The 17,373-nt window shown below is 40.6% G+C and overlaps 1 protein-coding gene across 3 annotated transcripts in view; it reads left to right on the top strand.

The window, feature by feature from the left end:
- The window catches only part of nalcn (sodium leak channel, non-selective), a 73,831-nt gene extending 57,210 nt beyond the window's left edge, over positions 1-16,621 (top strand). For 2 of the 3 annotated variants that reach the window (XM_034213581.1, XM_034213579.1), the window contains 29 exons: positions 1,413-1,549; positions 2,055-2,196; positions 2,314-2,387; positions 3,423-3,524; positions 3,669-3,738; positions 3,996-4,087; positions 4,213-4,335; positions 4,549-4,605; positions 5,099-5,219; positions 5,313-5,444; positions 6,025-6,192; positions 6,958-7,062; positions 7,620-7,726; positions 7,822-7,942; positions 8,059-8,157; positions 8,364-8,457; positions 9,933-10,039; positions 10,171-10,245; positions 10,352-10,471; positions 10,575-10,643; positions 10,748-10,896; positions 11,026-11,119; positions 11,568-11,700; positions 12,698-12,813; positions 13,344-13,501; positions 14,436-14,586; positions 14,713-14,862; positions 14,998-15,115; positions 15,741-16,621. In XM_034213581.1, coding sequence (XP_034069472.1) covers positions 1,413-1,549; positions 2,055-2,196; positions 2,314-2,387; positions 3,423-3,524; positions 3,669-3,738; positions 3,996-4,087; positions 4,213-4,335; positions 4,549-4,605; positions 5,099-5,219; positions 5,313-5,444; positions 6,025-6,192; positions 6,958-7,062; positions 7,620-7,726; positions 7,822-7,942; positions 8,059-8,157; positions 8,364-8,457; positions 9,933-10,039; positions 10,171-10,245; positions 10,352-10,471; positions 10,575-10,643; positions 10,748-10,896; positions 11,026-11,119; positions 11,568-11,700; positions 12,698-12,813; positions 13,344-13,501; positions 14,436-14,586; positions 14,713-14,862; positions 14,998-15,115; positions 15,741-15,883 — 3,327 coding nt within the window. In that variant the 3' untranslated portion in view covers positions 15,884-16,621. The remainder of the gene's footprint in view (positions 1-1,412; positions 1,550-2,054; positions 2,197-2,313; positions 2,388-3,422; positions 3,525-3,668; positions 3,739-3,995; positions 4,088-4,212; positions 4,336-4,548; positions 4,606-5,098; positions 5,220-5,312; positions 5,445-6,024; positions 6,193-6,957; positions 7,063-7,619; positions 7,727-7,821; positions 7,943-8,058; positions 8,158-8,363; positions 8,458-9,932; positions 10,040-10,170; positions 10,246-10,351; positions 10,472-10,574; positions 10,644-10,747; positions 10,897-11,025; positions 11,120-11,567; positions 11,701-12,697; positions 12,814-13,343; positions 13,502-14,435; positions 14,587-14,712; positions 14,863-14,997; positions 15,116-15,740) is intronic. The other variant, XM_034213580.1, reaches the window with a different exon arrangement.
- Positions 16,622-17,373: the final 752 nt, after the last annotated feature.

The following is a 17,373-nucleotide window of genomic DNA, read 5'->3' on the forward strand; positions in this document are numbered from 1 at the left end:
TGTGAATTCAGCGACATAATGTGCAGGTACTATTTTGAGATGACTGCAGCACTTTCTGCAACTATCAGCTGGAGAACTGCAGCACTGGAAAGAAGCTCAATATTTTCAATACCACACTGCTGAAGCAGATATAGTGTAAGGTGGTGTTTTGTTCATTGCTTTAAGTCACATTACAACTATAATCTACATGTCTATATGTAATCATCATACAGTCTATGGTAATCATCCTTTAAGTTTTGTCTTGTACTTTATTTTCTTCTGCATTTCTCTTTTACTTTTGTTGGGCTCATGCTCAGTTTCTCTCTGTTTCTGCTTTTTTTCCTCCCTGTCTATCTTGGGAGACATACTATAGACAGAAAAGCTAGGCAAGCAAATGCTGGTACATAATTCCATCTTCACAGTATGCCACTCACTTCTCACCCACTCAGGATAAAAAAGCAGCTCCCACATTTTAGTCTGTTAGAAAAAGAAAACGGATAGACAGGTTTCCATCCCGTCCTCTGTCGGGTCTCTCCTTCCCACCGGCTGTTATCCCGCAGATGCAAGGGGCTGTTCCAGTCATTCCGGTGCTCACAGTCAGACAAGCGCAGACAGAAAGACCAATACACACGAACAGCGTGGAGGGACGTCTGCATTGGTAGACAGGCAGACAAACGGCATGACTGACGGAGAAATATTCACCACCGAGCCCAGTCAATATGTTTCACAGCGGTCTCCTGCTCTGAATGATAAGATGCCACTCACCGTTGCCCCAAATGCATTTTATTTCCAAGCCTAATCTGCTTTGCACCAGAGGTTATCTCGCGGCACCCAGACATAGAATACCTGCAGGGGATTTCAATCAGCCTCCCTCATATGTAATTAAAAGGAAATAATTGGTTTCATTTATTTTGTCGTCTTTTTATTTCTCCAACCTGTGCCTGCACTCATGCACATTATTCCAACTGTCGCTACCTTTTCCTTTCTCCATTAACCACTCCAAAGTAATCTTTCCTTTTTCTTTTGTTGCCTTCTCCATTATTTTCTAAAAGTAAGTGGGATCTCATCCTAAATGTGGTTGTCTGTACTGTATTTGCTGTGTGTGTTGTAGGTCAGTGTGTTGCTGCCACCATCAGGCAGAAACATAAAGCTACACTCCTACATCCTCGAATAAAATCTGCATTTCACAGTTGTCTCATGCATTACCAGGCTTAGACTCAAGTATATTTCTCCATAAATGCCAATGGTTACTTCATGCCGTTCTCAAAAATCCCTAACTTCCCAAACACAAACTACAGTGACAGTGTCCTTATTTCCTTTTGTATCCTGTTGTAATCTCTTCTTCATTCACATCAAGTGGCTGACTTTCTCTTTCAACAGTGTCTTGTCTTGCTGTGCTGTGCCTGAACTGATTCTCTCGCCCCCTCTTTTAGCTCAAGCAAAGTGAAGCCAATGCTGACACCAAAGAGAAGCTCCCTCTACGCCTCAGGATCTTTGAGAAGTTCCCCAACAGACCTCAGATGGTGCAGATCTCCAAGCTCCCGTCTGATTTCACCGTGCCCAGGATAAGGTACGTAGTCACAGACAAATGAACGTATACAGCTCATACTTTTGGGATAACTAAAGTTGAAATATAACGCAGCAGTATGAGTGCCAGTTTAAACAAAGTTGGATTACTCTTTTAAATGAAGCTTGACGAAACCAATAAAAAGACAAAATGTTGGCACTTTTGTATTAGCCCTAACAGAAGAAAGACTGGCTCATCACATTGAACAGTAGTAGTTTGTGAGAACAAGACTGTGACTTGAGCATCTTAAAAGTGTGGATGTTGACACCATTTTTCAGCAGAATCTAACATACTGACAAATATTTCAGATTTGCACCTAACAAATAGTAACCAATTTTGTGTCAGAAAGCTTCTGCTTCAATATATTATATCAATTTGCACCATTATAGTTTGTTTTTATAATATAATGTGGTCATTTCTTCATGTTTAAGCATATCGAGCTCTTAAGTAGGAAACTATGCCATACAATTCATCGTGTATGTGTGTGCTGTATTTTTGTGTACTTAAGGGAGAGTTTTATGAAGCAGTTCATTGATCGTCAACAGCAGGACAACAGTTGTTTGTTCCGGCGTCTCCCCTCTGCATCATCCTCCTCTTGTGACCACTCCAAACGCTCAGCCATCGAAGACAACAAGTATATCGACCAAAAGGTACTTCCACACAAACACAACAATAAATTGAAATAGTGTTGTGTTTGTTGTGTTTTTGGAGGGTACACTACAGTAACAAACTATCAACTGATGGACTTTCACTTTGTGCTCTTTCAGCTTCGCAGGTCAATATTTAGTATCCGAGCTCGTAACCTCCTGGAAAAAGAAAATACGATAAATAAAATCCTACGGTAAGACCCGTCCCAGCATTGTTAAAGTGATTTGCAGGTCAAACGACTTCTACCTTAGAAGTGAGCTGCATTTGGTTCAATTGTATGTTGTTTTTTAAAATAACATTTCAGTGTCTGTAGTTCAATGTGTATTCAGGGCAGCTTTTTATTACATTTTCCTGCTCCACCTTTCAATGTGGTCATAACTCAGGAGATCATAAGATTTTGGATTTACACCATCCTTGGAGACCCCAGCTACTGTAGATGTGTATGCATAATCCCTATCATGAAATACTTCCTAATGTGGGTGAAACGAATATTATACATGCATGCATAATATTATGTAGCTATACAATGCTTTAACAGCACTCAGGCTTTGTTAATTATTCCCTCTCTGTGTCACACACACACAAGAAGACACACACACAGACCCTCTTCAGACTCATTTACTGTCGCAATGAGGTACATGGATAATTTGCTGTTCAGCATGGCAGAGCTGGCACTAAGTGTAGATTAGCTTGCCGGCACCATGTCCAATCTGGCTCACTCTCTCCCCCCTCCTTTATCCAGTCCGTCTGAAAGATAGACACCATATCAGTAGTCATAACACGTTCTGTCTGGCCTGCCATCTTCCACACAAACACACAGTTAGGCTCAGAGCTGCACCAATATAGGCAAACACATACACAGTCCAACATACGCAGGCACTCGTGCATACTTACTGCCAATAAACAAGTAATCTCTCAGAGTCTTCGTAAATGATTAAAGTACAAGCGCTGCCAGTGCCCACAGTGTCATTAGATCTGTTCTGGTACATGACTGGAGAGCCCACACACACACACAGACAAACACACTGACTAATAGAATGATTGGAAACTGTTTCAAAGTAACAGTCTGGATGGCCGCTCACATGGGCCCAGAATGAAGATGGTTGAAGATGGCTCCTCAGGTGGGAGGATGGAGCAGCTGTGTGTATGGTTGCCAGATGGTGACCTCACACACTGAATGTATTGTAATCTTCACTTTATTGAGTACAATCCTGTTTGTGTTTCACAGGGCTTGTACCACACAGCGTATGCTAAGTGGATCTATTGAAGGCCAGCCACTTAAAGAACGCTCCATACTCAGTGTCCAGCATCACATTCGGCAGGAGCGCAGGTCTGACCACACACACACACACACACACACACACACACACACACACACACACACACACACACACACACACAGAAATGCATGCAACTGCAATCTTACACACCTGCACAGTTCTTTGTTCAGCTGTATGCTCATTTTTATCTGCAGATCTCTGAGACATGGTTCCACTAGTCAGAGGATCAGCCGAGGGAAGTCGCTGGAGACACTCACCCAGGATGTGAGCACACAACACACACAACACACACACACACACACACACACACACACACACACACACACACACACACACACACACACACACACACACACACACACACACACACACACACACACACACACACACACACACACACACACACACACATCCTGACACATTGTACTGTGTGCTTGTACAGTCACACCTTTTGTTGTTTATTAAAACTACCAATATTCATCATAATTAAAATGCCTGTATTGTCTCTTTTATTTCTCCAGCATTCTAGTACAGTTCGCTATCGTAATGCACAGAGAGAAGACAGTGAGATCAAGATGATCCAAGAAAAGAAAGAACAAGCAGAGATGAAAAGGTATTCTCACACACTTGGACACACTATCACCCTGTAAAGAAAGATTCTGATTAAAGGAAAGTATGTTGTGCATTCACTACTTGTTTGTAACCTACTTAACTGGTCTTTGTCTCATCTCTGTGTAGAAAAGTCCAGGAAGAGGAATTGAGGGAAAATCATCCTTACTTTGATAAGCCTCTCTTCATCGTGGGTCGGGAGCACCGCTTCAGGAACTTTTGCAGGATGATTGTCCGAGCTCGCTTCAATGCGTAAGATCAGCATATTATCTTTATATGTTCTAAGATTCTATTGATAGCGTTTCCTGGCCCAAAATGGTAACAAATTGGACTTAAGCTATTCAGTAAAAAAATCTGTAAACTCTCTGTTGTACCAATTGTTGCTTTGTTTAATTTGCAGCATACTGGCAAAAATGGTTAATGTCTTGTCGAAATGTGATTTCATTTGTATGAATTCATATCTAGATCCAAAACAGACCCCATTACAGGAGCAGTGAAGAACACCAACTACCACCAGCTGTAGTAAGTGTGATGACTTATTGATTCCTTCACTCTTTATTGATCTGTTCATTCTACAACAGTGGAATACTTATTCATTCTGCACCTTATTACCTGCCTGTTGTGCTTGCCAAAAACTGGTGGTAAGGAATGAAAATTGTGAAGTGGAGTGCTGTGAAATAGATTCCATCTATTATGCAACCTGATCGTAATCCAGCCGAGCGCAGGGTCTGATCATTAAAGTGAGAGGCAGTCCTTTGTATCAGATACTGTTTGGCGCCAGGGGATTTTCACTGACATCTTTCTGTAGGAGAGACGGGCTGCTCACACACACACAGATTATTTCACTCACTTTCTGATTCCTCTTCTCACAAATCCTCCCTCTGTCTTTGTCTGCTCTTCTCTCTTTTTTTTATTATCCCTGAGTATTTTCTGGTTTGCAAACCAAATATCTTTCTTGACCTATTTACAGTCAATATACTATTTCTCTTAAATGTTAATGTGTGTGTGTCTGCAGCGATCTCCTGGGCCTCGTCACCTATTTGGACTGGGTTATGATTGTTGTCACCATCTGCTCCTGTATCTCTATGATGTTTGAATCCCCCTTCACCAGGGTCATGCATGCCCCTTCACTGCAGGTAATAATAAGCAGATGGATCAATGGCTGCATGAGCAAGCGAGCAGATTCATAATTGGACAGATTGTTGATACATCCATGCCCTCTGTTTCAGATCGGGGAGTACGTGTTTGTGATCTTTATGAGCATCGAGCTCAACCTGAAGATCATGGCCGACGGTCTGTTCTTCACCCCCACAGCCGTCATCAGAGACTTCGGAGGAGTCATGGACATCTTCATCTATCTCGTGAGAAAACTCATCCAATATAAACCCTTGGAAAAGCTCTTTTTTCCTTTTTCAATAATAGCTGAGAACTATTATTATGTAAATAACAGCAGTTTTGTGGCCTCACTGTCATCCTGTTTATAATGTTCTTGGATTTCTGAAATGTCTGTAATTTACATGTGGTTTATTCAAAATGTTAGTATATTGTTCAGTGGGGTTGTTGTAGAACATGTCTCATGGTTGGTCATTGTAACGTTTTTGACATAAATCATGGGCGGTTCTATGAAGGGGGCCAACAGGGGTCAGCCCCCCCTTAACATTGGGCTTGGACCCCCTGTGGCCCCCCTCAGAAAGATACACGCTAAAATTGCTAAATAATAATTAATAACACTGTCTTTGTCTCAAATGTCTTAGTGACTGTCTTAGTCCCACACTAAATGTGCCCCTCTCTCATAATATCACTGGCCCCCGGTTAATTTGGTCTAAAACTGCCTCTGATGTAAATCACATGGTGAACCTGTTGCATGAACACACTGCACGGTCTGTAACATTATTTCTTTCCACTCACCCTCATGGCTGTCCTTGCTGTGTCTCTCTGTAGGTGAGTCTGATCTTTCTGTGCTGGCTGCCCACTGACGTCCCTCCTGAGTCGGGGGCTCAGCTGCTGATGATGCTGCGCAGCCTGCGCCCGCTCAGGATCTTCAAGCTGGTGCCCCAGATGAGGAAGGTAGTACGGGAGGTCATCAAAGGATTCAAGGAGATTCTGCTGGTTAGTGGTTAGCTATGTACACTTTCCACTTGTGTGTGGTCAAATAGTGCATATATATAAAAAAAAAGCTTTTAATGTTTAGTTTTTTTTTTGACATCTTTGCATTACAATATTTAAATCTTATTATGTTAATAATTTTAAAAAACAATGTTCTCTATTGATATGCACTATTGACAGTTGCAGATGAATTTGCATAAACATAGCTCAGTCTTGTCCATCTTTAGCTTACTTCTGACCACTCAATCAAGAGAAAACTTAAGGACATTATTTGAAACATACCTGTGTTTCCATTGTCTAGCAGGTAGTTTATTTCTTGGACTTCGGTGCAGTATTTTATTAAATTCCAATGAAGATGCTTGAATCCAACACTTTAAAACTGTACAAATATTTATTAAAAAAATACATAGTTTTGAAAATGTCCAACAGCAAAGGGTTTATGATTTGTAGTACATGGCTTAAACATGTAAAAATACAACCGGAATTTGTACACTAGCATCTTATTCCTCTTTATTGGATTCTGCTGATGTTGTTATCACATTCCCGGCCATTTCTGGGTTTTGATTACCTTTTGCTTTGCCTACCTGTGATGTTATTATATTATCAGAAGCCTCCAGTAATTACTGATTCTCCCCGGGTCTGACTTGGATTTTCACTTCAGAAGTCTCTACATGTTGCTGTCTGACATCCTTATCCTGCTCTTTAATCTCACAGGTTTATAATTATGTTGAACTGTCTACCTTAAACTCTTGATCGATTCTCTTGCAGGTTTCCATTCTGCTCCTCACACTGATGCTGGTGTTCGCAAGCTTTGGAGTTCAACTGTTCGCCGGAAAGCTTGCAAAGTGCAACGACCCCCATATCCATATTCGGGTATAGCAAGAAACATAATCTCCTCACTAAACCCCCCTCTCATTGTACGCTCCCTGCTGAGTAAATACAAGGGATATCCAAGTCCAATCAATATTCCAGTGGTTCCTTTTATATACTCCTTTTAGCATGTGCCATATTATATATATTAATTTATTATATAGAAAACCACCTAGAGATGTTTAACAGTATAATGCTCAAACAAGTCTCTACATGTTGTTTTTTATTTTTGGCTATTGTTCCTACTAATAATAACATCATTGTACTCACTAAGATTTATGTTGAGAAATTGTATTTTATCCATTAACTTATACATCAATAGAGAAACATATAACCTGTAAAATGTTATTACTTTTAAATTGTTTAAGATGAGGGCTTCTTATTAACGCCACTTATGAATAATTAAAAAATACTGTCCAGTGTTATTGTTATATTATAAGATGGTTTGTTGCTAAATTAATTGTTTAAGTTTTCATACAACATTTATCGTAAAGCACCTCACTAACAGCCACCTCTTTTACTTGTCGTGTGCTTCCTGTAAACTGTGCTGTTGATAATAGGACGATTGCCACGGTATATTCCGGATAAATGTCAGCGTTTCCAAGAACCTCAACTTGAAGCTAAGGCCTGGAGAGAAGAAGCCCGGTTTCTGGGTACCAAGAGTCTGGTATGACTTATTGCTTATTTTTCTTTTATTACTGCCTGATTTATGGTTGTTTTTCTTCAGCCAGTGATTGATGTGTCCACTCTGTCCTTCCCCAGGGCCAACCCTCGTAATTTTAACTTTGACAATGTGGGAAATGCCATGTTGGCTCTGTTTGAAGTGCTGTCCCTCAAAGGCTGGGTGGAGGTCCGAGATGTCATAATTCACAGAGTTGGACCGGTACTGAACCTCTTGTTACTTTGACTTTTAAATCACCGCCATCAAAGAGCTCTTATTACCTCTGACTTCTATTTTATAAGAACACTGTGACAGTTGTAATACCTCTGTTTCTGCAGATCCATGGCATCTACATCCATGTCTTTGTGTTTCTGGGATGCATGATTGGACTCACTCTGTTTGTGGGCGTCGTTATTGCAAACTTCAACGAGAATAAGGTGAGAGGCGTTTATAAAGATACAGATCCCTAGGTTTTAAGATGACTTTGCAGGTGTTTTTTTCTCTTTCTGTTTCAGTAAAAAGACTAAACAACAAGACAAGAAAGAGCAACGTTGATGCAACAGTTACATTGTATTCATTTTAGACCACCAAGCTAGCAAAAACACCTGCTTCAGTATTCAAAATGTGTGTCTCCCACCACCAGGGCACTGCTCTCCTAACAGTGGACCAAAGGAGATGGGAGGATCTGAAGAGCCGACTGAAAATCGCCCAACCTCTCCACCTGCCCCCCCGCCCAGGTGCTCACACACAAGATAACACACAAAGATATACACCAAATGGTTTAAATTCTGTAAAACCAATCAGTGACAGTCAAAGTATGAAAGTCACGTCTTCACGTCGTGTTCCCTGATTGGTGGTGTGGTGTGCCTTTGCATTGTTTAGCAGCACTTTCATGATTAATCCATATTTAATAGTCCTTGTTTTTCATCGAGGATTGATGCCTTGGAGGATTAATCATGACACCCAAATGATGACTAGCAGCAGTAATAAAAAAATGGAACAGGAAGACTGATAACGCGGATATACCAGACACTGAATCATAAATGTCACAGCCCTCGTCAGGGAATTTTTCACTGAATGTATCAACATTTTACATGTTAAAATATACTACCAGTTTTCTACATTTACAGACGAGCATGAAAGTTGAATACACTTAAAGTTACAGTTCAAGAGCTAAAAACACTACAACCAATATTTGCCAACGACTCAAACTCTATCTTGCTAGCAATTAAATTGGAACACAGGAATAATGAGCATTTACACTGTAGTTTTTCCTCCTGTGAATAGAGTCGTGAGAATAGATGCATCGCCCTGGAGGCTGTGTGGGAAAATGCTTGTTAGTACAGTTGAGAACTAACAGAAAATCAATGGCTTTAGTTCTAGTAGCAGTGCTGCTGACTCCAGCAGTATCTAGCTGACTTTGATCCACATCCAAAGGCCCTCTGCTCTGGCTCCACTCACTCACTACTGGCAGATCATTACAGCACTGAGGCGGCCTTTACTCCCACGGTTCTAATCAAAGTACTTACAAGAATTGTTTCTATGCTCTGGAGTCATATTCAATCATGGAGGCTGCCACTGGATGTAACATTCTTAAATGCGTACTTCATGGCCATTAGATATTCAATTCTCTGCTATGATGTGGACACAAGGGACAGTTGACACATGAAATAAGCATACGATTAAGAAAGTGCATTTGAAAGGGGAAATGCAATTTTGGAAAGCTGTAGAGCAGTGATATTCCTCCTGGGGCAAATATAATATAGTATCATTAGGTAAAGTAAGGTTGGCCTTCATTAATAGCCAATCCCATTAGTTCCATCTCATTCCTCAATCTCAATGGGACCATCTTCGGTTTAGCTACATTTTTGTTTTAGGAGCTGAAATACAGAGTTGGCCAGTAATGTTACAGTAACTGCTAACAATATAAAGGTACATTTTCACTGTGATTGTTAGTTTTGTTTAACCTTTTTCTTGATACAAACCATCTACATATATAAATGCATTTGAACCCTGAGACACAATGTTGTGTAAAAGGAACACAACAAACAGTCCATTAGTGCCATCTGCAGGAGAATAAGGGGTACCACCACAAAATAAAGCATCAGCTGACTTTTCAGATGTATGAATTTGATCACTTACTCTGTCAAAGAGTCCCATGCTGACTGAATGTTAATGCTGAAAATGTTCTGGTCTTTTATCTGCTTGACAGAAAACGGGGGGTTTCGGGCCAAGATGTATGACATTACTCAACACCCCTTCTTTAAACGGGGAATTGCTGTTCTGGTGCTGGCACAGTCTGTGCTTCTCTCAGTCAAGGTAATGCCTCATGTCATTATATTATGTAAATGTCTTATTCACTTTTCCTTTTTTCTATGACTGATTTTGAATGACAAGTTTAAGCAAGCTGCCAAATACATATAATATGTGTTAATCTGCTTTTGTTACAGTGGGATGTTAAAGGTGACGCAACATTTCCCCTTGCCACCTTGTCAGTGGTCTTCACCCTTATTTTTGTGCTGGAGGTGAGCTCTTTTTTCTACTCATACATTAGTTTTAACGTTTGACCATACTTGTGTCCTCTGGGAATAGACGTCTGTCTGATGACTTTGTGTTGCCGTGTTTACCCAGGTGACCATGAAGCTGATAGCCATGTCTCCAGCGGGTTACTGGCAGAGCAGAAGGAATCGCTATGACCTGCTGGTCACAGTCTTGGGCGTCATCTGGATAGTCCTGCACTTTTCCTTACTGGTTAGACAAAATGCTGTCACATTAACGGAACATTCAAAAAATTCAATCAATGTTAAGTATTTTAGCTAATACTACACAAATAACTAATTATTTCCCCCTCTAGAATGCATACACCTACATGATGGGCACATGTGTGATCGTCTTCAGATTCTTTACAATATGTGGGAAGCATGTAAGTATTTTAGCAAATACAACTCCAAAAAATAATGTGTATTTTATCAACAAAAATATACTAATAAATATGTGTGCGTGTGTGCCTTTGTGTGATAAATAAAGGTGACTCTGAAGATGCTGCTGTTGACGGTGGTGGTCAGCATGTACAAGAGCTTCTTCATCATCGTGGGCATGTTCCTCCTCCTCCTCTGCTACGCATTTGCTGGCGTTGTGCTCTTTGGCACTGTCAAATATGGAGAGAACATCAACCGGTAAAGATGGATCTTCTGTTTATCGACCAGACCCTCATTCTGCTTGTTCCCCCTGAAGAGCACTACATGCTGTATGCAGTAGATAAAGTAAAACTAGTCCTTATCTGATTCTGTCTTCCCTCATCGCAGGCATGCCAACTTCTCCACAGCCGGGAAGGCTATCACCGTTCTCTTCCGTATTGTCACAGGGGAAGATTGGAACAAAATCATGCACGACTGTATGGTAAGATGAGCTATAGATCCAGCACACAAACCCACACACACATGAGCAAACCATTCATTCCCAATAATGAACAAAACTGTAAATTGTTAACATTATATATTGTGATGCAAGGGTCACTTCACCTCAATTTGCTGCTGCTACCTCAATACAATGGGGGCCAATAGATTTTTCTATGTAGTTCTCACAGCAAAAATAAAATACAGTTACTCTGGTTACTCCAAGTTGTACATCAAATGTGAGATACTCCACAGACCGCACTGTCAGCAGTTTCCCCCATAACTACTCTTTAGCAAAGTAATAACCCAAAACTGCTGACATGGCTGTCTGCATGGCAAGATGTATCACTCTATGTTTCTGTTGTAACTTTGTTGAACCAAACCATTTACTGTGACATTTCAGGAAGCATTTGGTATGATTTATTATTTATGTTTTATTTCCCTGTCCCCAGGTGCAGGCCCCATTCTGCACCCCCGATAAACATCGCTACTGGGAGACTGACTGTGGAAACTACGCTGGAGCGCTTATCTACTTCTGCTCTTTCTATGTCATTATAGCCTACATCATGCTCAACCTACTCGTAGGTCAGTGTGTGTAGATTGATATCATTTTAAGCCCTTTGAACACCAGGAAAAGCGCTATATAAATGTAATGTATTATTATTATTATTATTATTATTTTGTGCACCAAATCAGTTTACCCCCATATTATAGGGCCTTGCATTCAGCTTGGGCACAAAACGGTGTGCCTGCCTGAAAGCAATTCAAAAGGATGACAAACTTCTGGAAGCAAACAAACAGCAAGGGCTCTATTTCATACGGCTATTTATTGCACAAGACTGCAGCTCATAAAACACAGTTGTGGGGTTTATCATCTCTCCAAAGAGACAATAAAAAGTTTCTCCAGAGAGTATAATGTAGTTTATTGCAGCTTATTATCAACGCAATGATCAAACTCCATCATGCAGAAATGATTATTTCTTGCTAACGTCAGAGGCCACCATAGGAAGAGGGAGAGAGGCAGAATGACATGGAAGAAAATCATATTCTATTGAGTCTATTATTTGGTTTTGTGGACTGTATCTGAATATAACTCTTTTGTATGGGTGGAAATCTTGTCTGGAAAGACACAGATGGTGACTCATAACCCTCAGATACGTTTTACAATAAGAGAGCACCACCACTGACCTTTTATAAAGATCACTTTCTTTACAAAAAAATATCTTAAGGTCACACACAAAAGAAGCAATGGATGATAAAAGCAAGAAGAGCTCGAGTGATTGTTGTATGAATAAAACTAGGCTGGAGAATCGAGTGGAAAAAACTGTATCAAATGAATTATCCTTTTCTTAGGCTCTTATCAGCTTTATTATTTAAAAAGTCTGGGTTTCAATCAAGACATTATTGTGAAACATCCATTTAGTCTCAGACCCACGACATCATAAAGACATTTAGAGCTATAAAGGGCGACAGAACATTTAGCATCCATTGTTATACTATTGCGGGTTATGCAGTTTAAAATGAAATGCTATCATTGAATATTTGCATTCGTGAGCATTAATATATTTTGCTTTTGCTGCAGCCATCATCGTGGAGAACTTCTCTCTGTTCTACTCCACTGAGGAGGACCAGCTGCTGAGCTATAATGACCTGAGGCACTTCCAAATCATCTGGAACATGGTGGATGACAAACGGGAGGTGAGAAATTAGCTATAGGACACCGCAGAGGAGAGAGGGTGGTGATCATATGGCTTGGAGCACAGGATAATATAGAGAGAAAATAAAAACAGGATGATTGCTAATGAGAAAGGCTGAAGGGAATGAAGTGTGGCATTGAGTGATAGGAGTAAAAGTAATTATAACAGTGGGTGCTGGATTAAAAAGGTAGGCCCCCTGTCATTCATCCATAGTGTCATCCCGAAGTACCGTAGGCTTTTCTGATGAATTATTTGTGGAAGCATGTACACTTATAACATACAGAGCAATATGTATCTGAGTCACAAGCTGTAACTATGGTCTGACATCCCATAACCAATGCATGACAATAACTAAACCTCAAGGACAAAATAAAACAGGAAATGATTGAAAAATAATAGTTTAACATAAATCTAAAAGTATATTTAGAATTTAATGTAATATATTTTTGGTAAATACAAAATATGCAGCATTATAGACTTGAATCAGGCCACTGCCTTGAATAACCCAATTGTTTCATGATGTTTCCCCAGGGTTTGATCCCCACATCCAAAGTGAAGTTCCTGCTTCGACTGCTCCGAGGCCGGCTGGAGGTGGACCTGGACAAAGACAAGCTGCTGTTCAAACACATGTGCTATGAGATGGAGCGCCTGCACAGTGGAGGGGATGTGACCTTCCATGATGTGCTCAGGTGACAATGCAACACCACAACCACCTGACGACGTAGATACAGTGTAGAAGTGTTTAAGGCCAACCCACTAAGATAACCCAATGTAACGACAATATCAGGCGCCAACCCACTGGTGTGTAAAGTGAATTTAAGTTTATGTGGAATTATGTGGAATTAAAAATCTTAAAATGGCATTCTTTGTAATATGAAGCAGGAGGCAAATCCACTAATTACTTAATCAATTGTCTTACATACAAATTGATGTTCATTTAGCACATTTTTGATCTACTTAAATAGACAATAAAGCAGTGTATGCTTGGGAGTGTGTCTATCTTGTGATTGACACAAATCTACCTCAGTGTTTTTCAGTGTCACTGCTGCTTACAAAAAAAAGAAAATACGGCAAAAGCCAAACTCAGGCCATTAAAACTGTAGTCCACAAACCAATGATTGATATCACAGTGACTGCAACCACTTCTTATTCAGAGTCTATGGCTAATACTGAGCAGTACACTCGTACCCTCCTTCACTGAATGTTTTCAATTACATATTACAGTAACTCTCTACTAGTCACGTTTTTTAATGTACATTTATACCTATTTTATCCATATAAAATGGTCAAAATGTCAAAAACAACACGGAGAAAACCTGCTTCTAAAGAGAAATGGGGACTGATTTTCTTCACTATCTTGATTGCCCCTGAAAACAAATAATTTAGGGTTTTAAAGTGTAGCGTTAGTCATATAAAATCGAATCATTTTAGGCTTTAGAAGTGTTCTTGTTGGTTTGGTGTTGCTTCTATTCACTTTTGATTTCCACAGCTTTACATGTATACGTAATGTTTACGCTTTAAGGCGCCGATAATCTTTGATTTTAGAAAAGCATAATTAATTCCACTAAATATGTCCCTCTTTTGGCTGTATGTGTGTGTGGGGTGTGTTGTTTGTGTGTACAGCATGCTGTCTTATCGCTCAGTGGACATTAGAAAGTCTCTCCAGCTGGAGGAGCTGTTGGCCAGGGAACAGTTGGAGTACACCATTGAAGAAGAGGTTGCCAAGCAGACCATACGCATGTGGCTCAAGAAATGCCTGAAACGCATCCGTGCGGTAAGTCTCTCCACAGAAATCACACAAATATGAACTCGTTCCCAGGGGAAGTTCCAAAAAACACATGTACAGTCCGCAGTACAGCATCACACACTGACCACATGGCATGTCCGTATGCCCTTGCAGAAGCAGCAGCAGTCGTGTAGCATCATCCACAGCCTGAGAGAGAGCCAGCAGCAGGAGCTCAGCCGCTTCCTCAACCCCCCCAGCATAGAGACCACCTTGCCGAGTGAAGACCACAATACCAACAACAAGGACAACCCCTCGCAGCCTGAGGTAAAGCCCCACATGCATACCAGCCCTGTTTACACACTCACACATGCTCACAGCTTGAAGTACAGCAAGCGCATCATATAACCTGCAGGTGTGCGCTCGCCGTGGTGTAACAAAGGATATCTCTGCTTTGTTTAGATGAGTGGTCTCCAGCAGCTGCTGAGCCCCACGTTGTCAGACAGAGGAGGATACAGGCAGGACTCTTCAGACCTGGGGAGACCTCAGAGGAAGCTGGGACAGTGGCGGCTGCCTGCAGGTGTGTATGGAGCTTCATACTGTCTATTGGAAGCAACTCAGAGAATGTTTTGTTAAAGGGAACTGGAGCGAAGCTTTATGTGACCTTATATTACATTACATATCACTTGTTAGACGCTTTTATCCAAAGCGACTTACATACTCAATACTGTGGGCAATCCCCACTGGAGCAATTTGGGGTGAAGTGTCTTGCCCAGGGACACAACGACATGCTGACTGCAGTGGGGTTTGAACCTGTGACCCCCTTATCCGAACACCAACGCACAACCCACTGCACCACACGCCACCCACAGAAAGGGGATTTTTAAACAGGTCACTTAAAAACAAACTCTTATATATGGCAAGGGGCAAGGGCCCTCTAGTATTTACTTTAACTTATTTTATATATTATTTTATTTGTATTTCACATTCTCACTTTAACTTTTTATGTTTATGTTTTTTTTTTATCATTTTTTAATAATGTGCTTATGTATCTTATATTCCAAAGTGGAGCAACTGTCACTCAACTAATTTCTCCCAGGATAAATAAATAATTCTGATTCTGAGAGGGAAAAAAAGAATACTTAAGTTGACATGACAGGACAATTTCTGACTGTGTAATCTCTGTTATTTGTGTTGTATGTCAGGTCGCACGAGTGTCAAGTCCATAGTGTGCAAGATGAATCCTGTCAACGATGAGGCTTCTTCAGGGTCGGAGGTGAAGAAGTGGTGGACCCGTCAGCTGACTGTGGAGAGCGACGAGAGCAGCGACGACCTCATCGACATTTAAGGAAGAGGTGCAGCGCATCCTGCAGCTTTCTTCAGATGAGACGGGAAGCTTGCTGGCTGACTCAAGTCGTTTCATTTCCTCTTGCTCTCCCCTGAAAACAACACTTTTCCTAGTGTGTTTTTATCCAGGTTCAGAGCTCTCCAAACAGTATGGTAGGCTGTGCGTGCAGATACTGTCGCTGAGGAGCCTTTTTCACATGCAGGGAGGATTTTGTACCTCCATGTTAGGTATTACTTTTCCTCTGTGATTTCCACTCATTCAGAATGCTGAGGTTTTCTACGCAGGCACACATGGCGTTATGGCAGCCTGAGACACGAAAGGACATGTTGCATTCATGAAACAAACCAAGAAGCTGCTGCTCTAAACGTTTTCTACTGTTCTGCTGTTTCATGTAAACTCTTAAAACCGGTAATCACGTTGGTGCAGCTACAATAATGTCTATTGTCCTGCGTTATCATGTCAATGCTTTATCTCTGTCTTTCTGTTTTAGTCCATGTTTCTGATAATGTCTCTTCTGGTCCTCAGTATTACTCTTATAAATATCAATTTTCTTACAGTCACTTTATACTTGTTCGTAGACCAAACACATTAAAGCAACTTCTAGATTTACGACTGTGAATGTAATTAAAAGTCAAATCTATCTTCTATGTATTTGTGAAGGTCAAAACATGACATATTTTGTAAATTATTATAAATCTATTCTAAATATTCTAATAAAAGCCTATACAGGCATTTATGAGCAAAATAGTGGTCAGATTTGATTTCCTTTACATATCAAACTTTGAGCAGACACTTCACCATCCACACTTCACCATCCACACTTCACCATCCACACTTCATTATACAAATAATTGAGTTCAATCCCAACTGATGCTGAACACAAGCACAGTTTTCATCCAAAATATTGAACTATATGGTTAAAACTATTTTCCCTGTAAAGTTTCGGCTCTAGTACAAAACATAAATCTTTTGCTAAATGTTTACCTCCCTACACATGCAGTTTATAGATCATACAGCATTCTGTGTGTCCTGCGCTATGCTAAAAACTGGTCCTTTGGTCACCAGTAAGTCCTTTAGAAATCATGTGACTTCACTATGACTTGTTCCACACTGATTCAATTTATGGGGAATTTAATTACCCCTTTATGAGTTTAAAAAAACCCTGGGATTAGACTAACGAAGGGGGTAATTGAGTGGACATATGCTGTTTAATGATTCTCCTCGCACACATCTGCTCAGATCAAACACTGAGTGCAGTCCTCATCCCTTCCCTGGATAACACTGCCCTCTCCTGGATACATGCTGAGCTGCCCTGAGAGCTGTTTAGCATCTTTTTTTATATTGTCCCAACTTCATTCTTTGCTAGAAATACAACCAAGTGACCAAAGTAGAATTGGATCAAATCTGAGGCTGAGGTGCAAGACTTTTCCCCTTTGACTACCATGTATTTACAGCCTTTTCCTGCTGTTAAGTCATTGCTCGCCCCGCGC

This window comes from Gymnodraco acuticeps, unplaced genomic scaffold (assembly GCF_902827175.1).
Source record: "Gymnodraco acuticeps unplaced genomic scaffold, fGymAcu1.1, whole genome shotgun sequence".
NCBI classification, from domain to species: domain Eukaryota; kingdom Metazoa; phylum Chordata; class Actinopteri; order Perciformes; family Bathydraconidae; genus Gymnodraco; species Gymnodraco acuticeps.